Raw genomic sequence first — 16,474 nt, 5'->3', positions numbered from 1 at the left:
AGTAAACACGTACATTGCAAAATATAACATTTTAAAGCATTATTATTTTACGTTGCAGCGGCACTTTGAGGTGCTGGTCAGTATCAAAATCCTACCATCCAAGCCTACTGCCTCTTCACGGCTGAGTATTTGCATTAATATTTGATAGGATCCAAGAAAACTGAGAGGTCAGCTTGAAAAAGCAAGCAGTAATAAAAATTGTTTATTTAAACTGTCCAAGAAATACTTAACACCTGGAGCTATACGACCCAAGAAAACCTTTCATACTAAACGCTAACAAATGAATGTATTTTTTTCTTCAGAAATAAAGGAGTGAGGAGGTAAAAACCCAACCAAATAACAAAACCCAAAAACCCCAAACTCCACCAAGCTCCAAAAACAATGTAAGAGCACACTAGAAGACAAAGCAGACTAAAATAAGTGTTTCCAATAATACCCAAGAATTCCATCTCAAACCATGTGTGCCAGAGCATCACTTCCTTTGTTGCTTCCATTAAACAACCAAAAAACCCCATGCAAACGTTCATTATTTTTGCTCAAACAGAAAAAGTCCCTCCAACAGCACAATGTCGCATAGCCAATTCACTTGCCACAACTGATATAATCAACTGCTGGTAAATCACAGAATCGTATAGGTTGGAAAAGACCTTTAAGATCATCAAGTCCAACCGTAAACCTAACACTGCCAAAACCACCACTACACCATGTCCCTAAGCACCTCATCCAAACGTCTTTTAAATACCTCCAGGGATGGCGACTCAACCACTTCCCTGGGCAGCCTGTTCCAATGCTTGACAACCCTTTCAGTGAAGAAAAATTTCCTAATATCCAGTCTAAACCTCCCCTGGCACAACTTGAGGCCATTTCCTCTTGTCCTATCACTTGTTACCTGGGAGAAGAGACCGACCCCACCTCGCTACACCCTCCTTTCAGGTAGTTGAAGAGAGCGATAAGGTCTCCCCTCAGCCTCCTTTTCTCCAGGCTGAACAACCCCAGTTCCCTCAGCCGCTCCCCATCAGACTTGTGCTCCAGACCCTTCACCAGCTTCGTTGCCCTTCTCTGGACACGCTCCAGCCCCTCAATGTCTCTCTTGTAGTGGGGGGCCCAAAACTGAACACAGGATTCGAGGTGCGGCCTCACCAGTGCTGAGTACAGGGGGACGATCACTTCCCTGCTCCTGCTGGCCACGCTATTTCTGATACAAGCCAGGATGCCATTGGCTTTCTTGGCCACCTGGGCACACTGCTGGCTCATATTCAGCCAGCTGTCGAGCAACACCCCCAGGTCCTTTTCTGCCGGGCAGCTTTCCAGCCACTCTTCCCCAAGCCTGTAGCGTTGCATGGGGTTGCTGTGACCCAAGTGCAGGACCTTGCACTTGGCCTTGTTCAATCTCATACAGTTGGCCTCAGCCCATCGATCCAGCCTGTCCAGGTCCCTCTGCAGAGCTTTCCTACCCTCCAGCAGATCAACACTCCCGCACAACTTGGTGTCATCTGCAAACTTACTAAGGGTGCATTAACTATTACTATTTAATGCAGTGCCAAGTAAGCACAAAACATGACTTGCATAGAAAAGATGAGGTTTTAAACTGAAGGTTGAATTCAGCTTTTCTGGGAATGCTTTGAGTGCTTGTAATAGAGGGCTATTTCCAGGAGTGGTCATCAGGTCTGGATTGCCAGTACAAGTATCAACAAGCAAGAACAACACAAAGTTTCTACATCAGCCATGAATATGTAGAATGCTTAGTATAGCCACTATTCCAAATATATATAGAAGAACAGGATTGTATACCTGCAATACCTGTTACCTCCTTAGCTAGCTCAATATTTGCCTAACACCTCAATTACTAAAAAGAATAGGAAAATAAGTAGACACACAAGGACACTTAACACACTCACTTCCATATGGATTCTCTGTCTGTGGGATACTTAGTTAGGTTTTTCAGCAGCTCCACCAGTGCAAGATGGATGCCTTCTTTAGTTGAGACATTGGTGCAACACAGCAGTTCATGAAGCGCCTCCCGAATATCCCTTGAAGAATCCTAAAAAAAAAACCAACCCAGACACCTTTGAGTGCCAAGAGAGAAGATGTGCCTGCATATATAGTTCCTCAGCTGAATTAGTACTAGAGGCATCTGCAAAACAGCGCACATTTCTAGTTAGCCTAGCTAAGCACAGATAAAGTGACAGACCAGGCAACGGCTGCAGGGTCTCCTGCTGGTGTCATCCACCCACGTGCTTCATTTACTGGAATGAATGGGAACTGCTTCACCGCTGACCTCAAGCGGAGCAAAAAAAATCACTATTTGGTTTGGGTGATGTTGTATCCTTAAGCATAGGCAATAACAGAAAAGGAAAGTGCTGGGTAACTCAGCAAAACAATCACCAAAGATTGTTTTACCGTCTTCAGAGAAGCCTTTTATCATTCAACAGCTGCAGCTCAATGCCACAAGCCTTTAACCTCCAGGGAGTTTGCGTAAGCGTTGAGGACATGTCAATGGTTGGATGGACTAGATTATCCTATAGATCAGCACTGTTAAAGGAACTTGACCTAACTACAGGTTTATAGATGGACAATTAAAAAAAAAAAAAAAAAAAAAAACACAAAACCCACACAAGTTCGGTCAGGAACTTTGTTATGATCGCATGGGATCCCTAATGTACCACTTCTAAAGTCACACTGCACCCATTTTATTTTTTAGGCCAGGGTGACGTTGTACAGAGGAGCTTATGCAATCTCCGAACAGTATTTTTAGAAGTGCTGTGGCTGAACTCCAGCTTGATTAATTACATTCCTTCTGCCAAAAAATACCTAGCTGTTCCGTATCAATGTATCATACTTCCTTGCTATGAGCACTTGTGTGGCACTGCTGGACAGAGTGTGAAAATTTGACAGGATACAAGAACTGGATGCATTTCAATGGTGGATTTTTTTTTTTTTAAATTATAATTTGCTAAGTATCAACAGCTCATTCATCACTGTCTTACACAAAAGAAGAAAGAGCAGTCCTCTTGTAAAGGCTCTTAAATGACGGCCAACACATGCAAATGATTAAAGGAGAAAAGCGCAGCAGGGCTGCTCAGCCGTTCCTTTTTTGGTGGTGGAAGGCAGACTATGGCCAAAAGAGAAGATGTACTCTAAGGACTGGAATGAAGTGACCATGGAGATAAAATACGCCAGGTGAGTTGCATGGAACACTGGAAGGGCAGTACGGAGACAAGCAAGGTAGAAGACTAAGGGGACAGAGAGGAGCATAACTCAACAGAAACTGAGATCAAGGACAACAGGGAAAGCAGAATCCAAAGCTTGATCAGAAAAGCAAGAAATAGCTGGTAGAGTTATTCAGATAAAGTCAAAGCAGCGGAGTGAAAACAGAAGTTACCCCATCCCCAACTGTCCCATATTTACACTCTCAGAACAAATTTAGGCACCAAAGTTAATGATATTTTTCCAAATCCTTTATTTTGGTACTGGAAGATAGATTTTACAGAAAGCAAGCAAGCACCTTTCAGAATCAGACAAACCCATTAAAATGTTAATCATTCTCACACTTTAGCTATCCTAATACCTGATAATAATTATGATAATATAAACCATAATACATGTATGATTTATCATACATAAGTCAGCACAGAAGTGTAAGACAGAACCCCAGTCTAACTAGGATATTTTTATACCTTGATACACAAGTCCCCAGCTTGGAGTGTAAATCAACTACATAAAAATTTGAGGCGTCTAAAACTCATTGCTGCATTTGCAAATTCAGATCATATTCCACAGCATTTGTTAGACTGATAAAATAGGTTACTTAGTTTGCTTCTTCCTGGGGCACAACTGAAAGAAGCCACTGTTGTCCTGGGTCCAGCAAACAGCAGGTGAAAAGACAGAAATAGCAGATCTGCAGCACTGCCCGAGGCTGGGAGACTACCCAGAAGAAGCAGCAACTTGCCTACTGCATGCAGCAGAATCAAAAAAAACATGCCTCAGGGGCCATAGCTCAGCAAATAAATCAGGTCTGAGGGGAAGCAGTTTGGGACAGACAAAATCTCTTCCTGGATCAAAGCCATCAACCAGGAACAGCAGCTGACTCATGCTGTCCCCTGGATCCTGGCTGAGCACTGACTGGCTGGGAAAGGCCAAATCTGTATTGCAGAGCACGCTAACAAACCCTCTGAACAGTCAGAAGAGAGATCTCAGGCCTGTGCCCTGTCTGCTTGGTGAGCAAAGGTGTAGCCAAAGCAGCTGAACAAAGGAAACAAAGAAAATGAAGTTTTCTTTCTGTTTGAGAATCTCATCTCCACGTAAGCTTGTTATATTTGGGTATTCTTCAAATTCCTGCTATATGTGGTGCAGAGTGCTGGACCACAAAACAGGACAGAAGGAAACACACATGAAGCAACAGCACGGTGATCAACGGAAGAGTTTTTATCTGAAATTCATCTATTTCAAAAGTATTCTATTGTCCTGGAGATTACAAGCTACTAGACCTTAGTAGCCTTCGGGGGTGTTCAAAGGAGAGGGAAAAAAAGAACAACCACCAAAAGGTGGACAGCTTCAGCTCAGAAGAAGGAAGCTGATTAGCTTTATATAATTATAACACCTCAAAGAAAGCAGGAATGCAATTTTTTCCCTCCTCAGGAATTTCTTACCTCCAAGACAGCTAACACAGTATCCAGCTGGTCTTCCCGCAGCGTGATGTTGTTGGAAATTTTTCTCATTGTGTGTATTGACTGCAATCTCACCTCCTCAATTTCATCATTAAACATGTCAACCAAAAAATCCAGGCATTTCTCCGCAAAAGAAGGCGAGGACTGAGCCAACATACAGAGGGCTTCAACTGCAGCGATCCGAACCTCTATTAAAAGAGAGGGTTTGAATTAATTGTTAGTGCTGTTTAAAAAGATGTACCACCCAACAGCCAGGCCTCACATAATTCAAGGACTGGGCTAAGGACAGGAGATGCTAAGGTAACCGTGAGGACGATGGAGACTAAGCAAGGACCCATGCCACTGGGGCCCTTTTCACAGGCAAGTCTTCAAATCAAAAGCCTCACCTCTAATACAGCGCGTGCTGCTGTCGTAAGCATCTGCAGAGGGACTTGCAGGTGAAAAATAGGTCTCCCATCCAGCAATAAATACTACGTATTTCATAGCGCATTTTGCAAGTGTAGCTATAACCCTGGTATCTTAAGCAAACTAATTTAGATAATTAAACTCTACTTGTTTTACTCTTCCTGACATTTTAATTGCTCAGAGCATTTATTGCATTTTTAACTTGCTATGTAGCACTTTATGAATTGCTGAAAAGCCCTAGAGTATCAGCATTTCGACAGTAAACAGAATTAAATTCCTCTGCTTCGTGACTTTAGATTCCTCAAAAGAAAGGAAAAAGGTGCCACATAATTATTAAAATTACTCAGAATTTAAGCAAAAAAAAAGCATCAAAAGGTGTCCAGAGTATATTCATGCTGTGAAATATAGCAGGAATTTCAAGAATACCCAAATATAACAAGCTTATGCGGAGATGAGATTCTCTTCCCTGCAGCCATCCTCGCTAGCTTCCATAACATTTTTATGATCCCCACACATAAATAAGAATTAATCTGATGTCTTGCAAACATTATTGTTTTAAACATACTTTTATTTTTCATTCAAATTAGCTCATCTTGAAAACATTTACTTAAACTTGTGTGTAGCTTTTAGGCCTATTGTTCTTAAAGAACATATTTGATTCCTGATGATTCTGATTAAGTAGAAAAATGCACACACAGCAAGACCCCTGCTTACTCAGTAACAAAGCTTTTGTCACAATTACGAGCCTCCGCGGTCATTAAGACCAAGGTATTAGAGAAGAAAAACATTTTGCCAATATTGCTTTCCTAAGCTGACACACTAATTTAGATTTAAGTTACAACATGGAATTCAAGAAATGAAGCAGTGCTATCAGTAAGGAAGAAGAGAGCTTAGCAGTATTTAAAAAATGCTGCAGTGGGAGAAGAGAGGTCTACATTATTTAAAGATCTGTCTACATTCCACATCTGTCCGTTTTATCGACATGCCCCAATAGCACCACACTGCCACAAGACCTATGGCACAAGATGCTGAAGAACATGTTTCACAGGTCAATAGACTGAGGCAGTGAAAAATTTTTTACTGTTAGTGAGAAAAAAAACCAAGTTGCATTGTCAAGCTGCAGAAAGTTTAGCTATTGGGAAAACATGCTTTTATTTGCAGGAGTCACGGAACAATAAACCAACTTTTACAAACCATCTACAGCAATATTTTTGTTATGGTGGTTTTGTACTTTCTAATTTAGCCTTGTCCTTCCAGTAACATTAAAAGCAAATTCAGGAATAACATTCAGAGCTCGGCATTTTCACGGTTCTATGCAAAGACCAGCTGTTCTCAATAGCCTTAAGAAATACAAATCTTCACTTTATCCATGGGAAAGTTGGGCTGGAAAGGGTAGCACACAGACTTTCCTGAGGCCATCAGCACTGTCAATGCTACAGCCAACATCAGGAGCTCAAGAATGCCTGTGTTCCAGTTGGACAATCATAATTCACCCTGCTTAGAAGAACAGATCAGATCTAACCTGCTGGAAAGAGGCTACAGCCTCCAAATCCATCATAGCAAGACCTCAAGAGACCAAAACAATAGCACTGTGGAACAGGTAAATGTGATCTTAGAACACAGGTATTTCCATTAAAGAAAAAGAATTATCGATAACATTGCTAAAGATGTAAGCAAGACCTCACCTGAAATTTAAGTACCTGAAAACATACAGATCTAGTCACCAGTTTTCAAGAATAACGCATTCTAGCTGGCCAAGAGGAAAGCTTCTGTAGCAGCAGAGACTAAAAAGAGCCTAGCCTAAAATGAAAGCTGTCTATTAATTCATTAGGGAAGCCAATCCTCGAGAGAAGCAGCAACTATTTAATCCACCTACCACTAGCTAAGAACAAACGGCTATAAATTGGCTATGGAAAAAACTGGTTTGAAATTTAAAAGAAAACTTCTGTTTGTTGGAGCTGGTGGATTCTGAAATATTTTGAAAAAATTGTGAGTTTGTCTCCACTAGTTCTAACCTTCGTTAGGATGGAAGATGCTATGTTTACAAAATGAATTATTACTGGGCTCCATGGACACAGGTTCCTTGTAGTGCCATATTTTAAACAAGTTATATAAAATTTGTTTTTCCTTCTTGCAGAGAAAACACAAATTTCAAACAGCAGCAACTAATGTTGCAATTTAGAGCCACATGCAACTGTTAAATTTAAGTCAATTAAAAAAAAAAAAAAAGAATCCTAGTGGGTTTCTGAATAACATAAGCAACCACTTCTTACCAGATATCTTACTAAAACTTTACAGTTTATAGGAAGATATTTGGTCTTGGGTACTCAATGAAACATTTCTATCCAAAATTCTGTGAAACACTATAGCATCTTTGAAACAAATGCCGTATCAGAGATCACAATGGAATAAAAACCCACCACCCTGAAGTCCACGATTCGTTAAAAAAAAAAAAAAAAAAAAAAACAAACCACAATAGCCAAGTGATCTATTTTGGCCAAAAAAAACCCCAAAAGACAAAGGTTTTTAGCCAGCATACGTCCCCTCCTTAAGTCATTCCATAATAAGTTAACACTTACCATACATCTCGTCCTCCAGGCCATGAACAAAAGCCCCACAAGCTCCTGATTCAATCAAGTTTACAGCACCTGTATCAATTTCTTCTTTGGGAGCATCATCTCCCCACTTTCTGCCACTTGAAAACTCCCCAGAACTGTAGAGTTCTTTGGCTCGTTCATGCGCAGTGCGTTTCCTCTGTCCAAACAAGTTTTTCAGTTACAACCATGGTAAACTTTAAAGATGACCAAACAAAATATTAAATGGCTTTATTTGATTTGAAAATAGACGTATCTAGAGGCTTAGACATTGACAGAGACAGGCAAATGCTAAGAAAAGCAAATAATACCTTCTCTTCTATGAATATTTCTAATTGCCAGTAACTCTTTGTACTTTTGATGTTGGGAAAGGATAACAACTAATACATTTTAATTAATATGTTCTTAGACATCCATTATAAGACCAGCCAAACTGGGTCAGAGCAAAGGCCCTTCTAGTTAAATATCCAAGAACTGACCTGCAAAAACAGATGCTATCACTGCACAGTTCAACTTGTTAAACTGCCATTAAATACTGTAATGACTATCGATACTATACAATGTTCAGCAATGTGTAAAACACAATATTCATTCCACATGCTCACTAGTCCATCTCCTTTCCCCACACACTGTAAAGAAAGTTGTGCAGCACTTTCTTTAATGGACTTTACAAAGCAGCCCACAAAAACTAGCAGCTCTAGCTTCATCGTTCTTTTGTAGACAGAAAAACTGAACGCAATACCTCGAGCGACTTGCTTAAGGAAGGCATTTTATTGAAAAGTTTTTCTCATAGGGTTCAGGGGTCCCAGCCTCTAGCTACTCGCGTCTCTTGAAATGTCTAGGTCTACTGGTCGGATCTTGCAGGAATTTTCCGTAAGCTTGCTCCTAAAACTAGGATGCAATCTTTCCGTGCACAAAGGCTGTCAGAAGAACACAAATGTTTACCTCCCATCTGCGAAACCTGAATCGCCTAGAGCTGTTTATTACACGCTCAGCTAATGAAATCTACAACTAGCAATTGCTTCATTGACTTTAATCTAAAAGAAAACCTGTCATCATCAATTAACTCTCAGCAGCCCTGAGGCAAGGACATGGTAAACAAACACACTCAACATTAATGTACCTGTTGTGCGATGGTAGTACACTACACACAGTAAAAACAAACCCAAACATTTACATACCCTCAGATCTGACATGAGCTTCTTGTCAAGGGTCTGCTCTAAGAAATGGGAGCTAACTTGTTGCATAGAACCCTAAAGAGAAAAACAAAAATCAAAAGGAAGAAATAGGATTATTCCATATTACACCATATAATTTCCTGATTTATCCTAACACAGCGTCCAATCTTATCCACTCATTCTAATAGCTTTATACAATGCTTGACACTACCATATGTCAGAGTCTAAAGAAGTTTACTTAAGACAGTCAGAATATCTTATTTTCCCACTGAGGTTAATACAGTTGTTCTTAAGTTCAGGTGGTTTACATGTCCTGTGCTGGAGAAGTACGGGGAGGGAATTACGACAAGTACTTGGTTGGATACCCAACCCTCTACTGTCAAGAAAAGAATCACTGCAGAGTTCAGCTGAGAAACTTCTGGGTTTCCTCAACCTCTCTCATTTCTTTCTTCTCGGAATTTTGGTAGAAACTTACCTATACAGTTTTTAAACATCCTCCCATTCCTTTTCAAATATATGTGAAAAGTAAAGTAACATAAGATGAACTATTTTCAGATAAAGAAGAGAAGAATGCAACTTACCAATAACTTAGCAGCTTGTACTCTAACAACCCAGGAACCATCGCTAACCATATGACAAATTTTTCCAAATGCATCATCAACCAAGCGAATTTCTTCATTAGAAGAAGGAATCGGGACGATGCTGACATAGAGAAAGATAAATCAGTATGCTGATCTTATGCCATGCTGGATAGCATCAAGGAAGAAACAACTGTGCTGAATTCCTATGGATGGGCAACAAATATCAAGAACCAAAACTTCACCCGGATCAGTGCATTCTTATCAGGTATCAGCAATTTGTACGCATCAGTTTTCTAACAGCTACTCCTGAGACTTACTGGCACAAAACTCGCAGGATTAGGATGGTTACTGTGCCAATACTTTGAGCCACTTTGCATACAGCACATACCTTTCAGGGTAAAGTTGACTGAGGACCCAAATTAGCTGAACCGCAGCACTGCGCACTTGCTCATAATCATCTGCCAACAGCTTGCAGGCCTGAAAGAAGATCCACAGTCCGATATACCTGAAACATCTCCACCTGAGCTGTCATTCACCTCCCACAGTGCAATTAGTATCCTTACCATGAATCAGGGCAGATTATAAAATTCAGTCTTCCTTTCTACTCCCTAGTATGTCCAAGTTTGATTCGGTAGACTAGTCCTAATAAAGTCAATCAGGCACATGCTGTAAAACTCCAGAATTGCCTGTACTATGCAGGAAGCACGAAATGTGAATCTGTAGTAGAACTAATTTGATACAGGCTTCAGCTGCACAACCTTATTGACATAACAAATGTAGGCTTAACATATACTCTCCAATGAACAAGGGTTTAAGACTTTGAGATTGCCAGATGACAGTAATAATTACATAATGCCTTGCCCTTCCCATGACTATCTCCCCCAATAAACAATATACTCCAATCAAAGCATATGCTCAGTGCGTTTAAGCACGAGATGCAAAACAGATTTTTATTTCCACTGCGACAAGGCAATAAGGAATATAGGCGACCTAAGTGCAAAATACTCCACCTCTGTTCAATGCCCTCCTCCTCTCAAAGCACACTGCCACAGAATCTAAAAAGCAAGATATGCAAACAACTACAAAATAAATACAAATTAATACAAGGTTTTACCTGACTGTAAATAGCCTGCTGTAATTTTAATCCTCTTTCATGAAGCTGCAGCTACGGAAAGAAAAAACACAAGGAAGTATAACTATAGGTTTAAGTGACACAGACTAAGTTTTCACCACTGTTTTTTCTGCTCCGAGTAAACTCAGTTGTTTGCATTTCTTGATTGCTGCTATAATTAAAATATTTTATTATCTTGGCCGTAAGTATTTTAAATAATAATCTTGACTTCAGTATACTTTTTTTAAACTTCATAGCCATTCATACTTTGATTGATTAGGAAAACACAATTTATATAAATACACAGTCTGTCCCTTCTCCCAACCTTCAAACAATTGTTTAGTGTTAGCCATATTAAACCACAATTACAATAGACATAGGTATCTTCAAAATAATTGGTTTACTACCACTCCTGAAACATGCGCCCAAAAAGTAGCATTGCCAATGAATTTTCATGCCCTGTAAACCTTTTCAGTTACCAAACCAGAGGAACAGCAAAAACTGTCCTACTAAACATTGTTTCTATCTGGAATAAAGCGGTATCAGGAATCTGACTTAGAAACAAAGGGATAATGTTTGGTTGAATATTGTCAACAAGAAAGCAAACAGTTGCTTTTCTGTATCCACTTCTTCAAAGTAAAACATGCCAGTGACAAAACTGAAGGGAAAAAAACCACCCACAACCAAAAAAACCCCAAAGACCCACACACAGTAGCAAGGAAAACCATGATCAAGAACCCTAGAAGCGGTTAGTGACCCTGAATTCATTCAGGATGCTTCCGTGCTTCAAACGGCAGAAAGACAGTTGACTTCATGCTGTAATTATAAATTCAAGGTCATAAATTTTGCTACGGATTTGGTTGAATGCCATTGTAAAAGTCACTCAAATGACTTTAAAAAAAACTTGTACCAAAACCCCCAGACTGGAATGAAAAAGAAGGATGAGTGCAACCTCCAGCAGAGGGAGATCCCCGACAGATTCAAGCGCAATCTGATCTCAAATGCATCCTGCTTCTTTCTTTGGAGTTTGATATCATTAATTCAAATACCCTTATTCACCATCAGGTGAGATGGGATATCGTTATAAACTTTAAAGGGCAACAGTGGAACTTCTATATATACTCACAAGCAAAATTCTCAAGCGCACGGTCTTTGCTTGCATTTCTGCAAAGCTAAAAACTTCTGAAGGGCCCCCACGCTCCAGCCTGCACGAAAACCAGTTAACCTCATAACCAGTTAACCTCATAAACAGTTAGGGAATGCTAATGGGGCATGACCATGGGGCAAAATATAAATGTTGTTTAAAAACAAACAAACAAAATTCTTTCTGGACTTATCACACAGGTTTCCTGTCATAAGCAGCTTTCTACTGTGTGTTGGAGTACTAGTGGCTTACTGAAATTGTGGTAACCAATGCTAAATCAAGAAATACAGGTTTCTCAGTAAAAGAAAGAACCTACATACACTCAAAAAAGTCAACAAATTAAAAAGCTTCTTCAGCTATAGCTGAAACAGAAATTTTTATGAATCACTAAAATGCCCTTTGAGATCTCACATTACTCTTATATTTCACAACTTAGCTTATTTTTCCTGGTAATTTTGACATGCTAAATGGACTTTTACAAAGTTAATTAAATAATCTCTAATCCAAACCTCTTTGGATTAGTTTTCAACCCCTTACCAGCTTCCTTATATAACCCCCAATTTATTACACTGTACCAGCAATCCTTACCATGGCTTTTATAGCTGCTGTCCTAACACGAGGGTCCTGGTCATTAAAATGATCTCCTATTATCTTCTGGACATCTTTGGCAGCCTGGCTTTCAACTTCTTTTGCAACACCTTTTTCTACTGGTCCAAGACAGCCAATTAACTGAAGACACTTATTTCTTACACCATGAGAAGAATCTGTCAGATGCTGTGGAACGGAAGAGAACAACAGACGTAACTGAATTCTTACTGTTCTTTCACCCCTTCGAAACAACTAATCGTACCAAGATTCCTAGCAGTTAAAAAATATTAGTATTGTAACAGTTTGTTGAGAAAAATGAAAATAATTTAAACACTGACTACATTTTTTTTTCCTGTGGCAGTGATAAGTTTCCTGCCCCAGGGAGGCTGCCTTACCTTGCAGGCTACCTCTACCAGCCTCATCCTGACAGACGGATTCTCTGTGAGTTTTGTGCCAATCACCAATAGGGTGTCCAGCAGCTGAGCAAGGACTTGGTGAGACTCTGCAAAACAAAACAGTGAAAGGCTACGTACCTCTTTACTGAGCTCCTCACCAGCTACAGAATCACAGAATCATTTCGGTTGGAAGGTCCTCCTGAAGCCTTCTCCTTGCACATCACGTACTCCATCCCCCAGCCACCATGGTGGCCATCTGCATAACTCACTCAACTTTACCAACGCTTATCTGGCACTGGGGAGCCCAAACTGGATGCAGTATTCCAGATGTGGTCTAACCAGTGCTGAGTAAAAGGGAATAATCCTCTCCCTTGATCTGCTGGCTACACTCCTGTTGATACAGCCTGGTACGCAGTAGGCCTTCACTGCTCACTCATATTTAGCCTGCTGTTCACCTGGACCACCACAACATTCTTAGCTCTAAATTGGACAGATATGGGTTTGACGGATGGACCGTTAGCTGGATAAGCAATTAGCAGGATGGCCATGTCCAATGAGTTAGTGAACAGCTCAAGTGTCCAAGTGGAAACCAGTGGCAAGGGGTGTCCCTCAAGGGTCCATACTAGGACCGATACTGTTTAATATCTTCATCAATGACATGGACAGGGGGATCGAGCACACCCTCAGCAAATTTGTGGATGACACCAAGCTGAGTGGTGCGGTTGACATGGCCGAGGGACAGGATGCCATCCAGAGACACCCTGACAGGCTTGAGAAGTGGGCCCATGCAAACCTCATGAAGTTCAACAAGGCCAAGTGCAAGGTCCTGCACATGGGTCAGGGCAACCCCCAGTATCCACACAGACTGGGGGATGAAGGGACTGAGAGCAGCCCTGCGGAGAAGGACTTGGGGGTACTGGTGGATGAAAAGCTGGACACGAGCCAGCAATGTGCACTCGCAGCCCAGAAAGCCAACCGTATCCTGGGCCTTTCTTCACAAAAGAAGTGTGGCCAGCCCGTCAAGGAAGGTGATTCTGCCCCTCTACTCTGCTCTGGTGTCCTGGTTTCAGTTGAGATAGAGTTAATTTTCTTCGTAGTGGCTGGTATGGGGCTATGTTTTGGATTTGTGCTGAAGACAGTGTTGATAATACAGAGATGTTTTAGTTGCTGCTGTACTAGTCAAGGACTTTTCAGCTTCCCGTGCTCTGCCAGGTGCAGAAGAAGCTGGGAGGGGACACAGCCAGGATTGTTGATCCAAACTGACCAAAGGGCTATTCCATACCATATGACGTCATGCTCAGTATATAAAGCTGGGGAAGAAGAAGGAAGGGGGGACATTGGAGTGATGGCGTTTGTCTTCCCAAGTAACCATTACGCGTGATGGAGCCCTGCTTTCCTGGAGATGGCTGAACACCTGCCTGACCATGGGAAGTAGTGAATGAATTCCTTGCTTTGCTTTGCTTGCGTGCGTGGCTTTTGCTTTCCCTATTAAACTGTTTTTATCTCAACCCTCAAGTTTTCTTACTTTTGCTCTTCCGATTCTCTCCCCCATCCCATCGGGGGGGGGGAGTGAGCGAGCGGCTGCGTGGTGCTTAGTTGCCGGCTGGGGCTAAACCACGACATCTGGTGAGACCCCCCCCTGCAGTGCTGCGTCCAGCTCTGGGGTCCTCAGCACAGGAAAGACATGGAGCTGTTGGAGCGGGTCTAGAGGAGGCCACAAAAATGGTCAGAGGGATGGAACACCTCTCCTATGGAGAAAGGCTGAGAGAGTTGGGGTTGTTCAGCCTGGAGAAGAAAAGGCTCTGGAGAGAGTTTATTGCATCCTTTCAATATATAAAGGGGGCTTATAAGAAAGATGGAGAGAGATTTATTACCAGGACCTGTAGGGACAGGACAAGGGGTAATGGTTTTAAACTGAAAGAGGGTAGGTTTAGATAAGGAAGAAATTTTTTATGATAAGGGTGGTGAAACACCAGCATAAGTTGCCCAGAGAGGTAGTACATGCCCCATTCCTGGAAACATTCAAGGTCAGGTTGGACAGGGCTCTAATCAACCTCATCTAGTTGAAGATGTCCCTGCCCACAGCACAGGGGGTTGGACTAGATGACCTTTAAAGGTCCCTTCCAACCCAAACCATTATTTGACTCTATAAATGATATTAAAATAAAATTAAACTGCATCAAGTAAAGCACATACAAACTGTGAATATAACACAGGAAATAAAAAATGGACTTTAATGAAGCCACAATCAGGACAACCTATATTTTACTGTCTATTACAAATCCAATGGTGATAAACTAATGCCTTCTTGCATTAGCTCTGATGAGCTAGCCTGCAGCATGGTAAGAAAAAAACCTCCTCTTCAAACAAGATTCCACTTTAACCAAGACTGTTCTCTAGAACCAAGCACTTCAGAAGGAACGGCTCTCACACGGAGATGCAAAAGCAAACTTTGCACTCCCTTAAAACAAAGGTATACAGCAGGCAGGTCTGAAGAACATTTTCTCCTCCTCAGAACATGGTATTGTCTGCAACCATTCACAAAAGCAGAAAATAAATACTCTGAGCAACAATTCCCACGTATACACTTCAGATGTAAAGGCCTTGCCACTGTCCTAAATGCTTAAAGACTACGTGATTCTGGCTTCGTCTCAAGCACCACCTGAAAAGTGAGACTTACTCTCATTTTGAAGCGTGTTAATGGCATCATCCATAATGCAATCTGGGGAAAATCCTGCAGTCTTCGATAACAAGCCCAGCAAGGAAGCAATCTTCAGTCTTACAGAGGCATCGTTCTCCTGGAAGGAAACAGCAGACGCCCTCATTCATTTTCCAGTTTGAAGAGCTTACAACACTACATACAGGCAGGACCAATATACAATTCAGCACAAGGGTCTGAATTTTACTGTCAGGCTACTTCCTCCTCCATACGTCCACAGCACACCCCACGCAGAATTAACCATACCAGAATGTTTACGTGGCCGTTTCCAGTACACTTCAAAATGATTCTTTTACTCATAATTCCTCAAGATTACCTTCACACTGTTTGAAAATTTAAAGTTTAAATAAATCAGGTTTTCAAGATGCTGGAAAATTCAGTGTTAATAATGTTAATATCTTTGCGAGTTTTCAATGAACAAATGGGAGGATTTTAGAAGATGAACTGAGACTGATGGTCTCTCGACCTCTGCTAAGCAGCAAGGTATGTGGGCTACAGAAAACAACTGTTTCTCTTAACCGTGGGGAGGAATCCTGCCAATCTTTTTCAAAAGAAAAAACCCAACACAGCAAGGTAAAAAAAATAATAGAAGCACATGTTAGCTGCATACATCTGCTCCTGTAAGCAACAGCAAAAGCTGTCACAGGTGATAATTACAGAAATAAGCTTCACAAATTAGTATTCATTTTAAATTCATTTTAAAAGTTCATGCATTTCAAAGTTATTACTTTGAGTTTCTACAGACTTGTGCACACAAGACCTCTGGTCGTAACTGGAAGCTCTCTTTTTCATCATATTGCCAAGGATATCCAGTACAGGGCAGAAAGAAGTCTGGATTTCATACTTAGATCTTACCAAGCAATTGTGCAACGCTGAACACAGAGGTGCAGAAATATTACAAATATTACATCTTTCAGTAGCTGCAGAAATATTACAGTTACAACTTTTACGTATTTCAACAGTGTTTAGGACAGACGTCAGTGTCACACACACACACACACACACACCCCCCCAAGTGACAAATGTGATACCCATGGGAGTAATCTCTTTCTCAACTGAGCCGAGAAGCACTGTCTTTTTCAGGGCCAAAAT

At 41.1% G+C, this 16,474-nt stretch overlaps 1 protein-coding gene across 2 annotated transcripts in view; it reads right to left on the bottom strand.

The window, feature by feature from the left end:
- Positions 1–16,474, bottom strand: part of INTS4 (integrator complex subunit 4) — a 37,512-nt gene that overhangs the window by 18,498 nt on the left and 2,540 nt on the right. For both annotated transcript variants that reach the window (XM_075491227.1, XM_075491228.1), the window contains exons 3-12: positions 15,344–15,461; positions 12,664–12,770; positions 12,269–12,454; positions 10,540–10,590; positions 9,814–9,902; positions 9,426–9,546; positions 8,848–8,919; positions 7,652–7,826; positions 4,650–4,855; positions 1,899–2,041 (exon numbers count right to left, since the gene is read on the bottom strand). In XM_075491227.1, the coding sequence (XP_075347342.1) occupies positions 1,899–2,041; positions 4,650–4,855; positions 7,652–7,826; positions 8,848–8,919; positions 9,426–9,546; positions 9,814–9,902; positions 10,540–10,590; positions 12,269–12,454; positions 12,664–12,770; positions 15,344–15,461 (1,268 nt within the window). The remainder of the gene's footprint in view (positions 1–1,898; positions 2,042–4,649; positions 4,856–7,651; positions 7,827–8,847; positions 8,920–9,425; positions 9,547–9,813; positions 9,903–10,539; positions 10,591–12,268; positions 12,455–12,663; positions 12,771–15,343; positions 15,462–16,474) is intronic.

The sequence above is a fragment of the Mycteria americana genome, chromosome 1 (assembly GCF_035582795.1).
Source record: "Mycteria americana isolate JAX WOST 10 ecotype Jacksonville Zoo and Gardens chromosome 1, USCA_MyAme_1.0, whole genome shotgun sequence".
In the NCBI taxonomy this organism is placed as follows: domain Eukaryota; kingdom Metazoa; phylum Chordata; class Aves; order Ciconiiformes; family Ciconiidae; genus Mycteria; species Mycteria americana.
The sequence above is the reverse complement of the archived record's forward strand: the minus strand, read 5'-3'. Positions and strand labels throughout refer to the sequence as shown.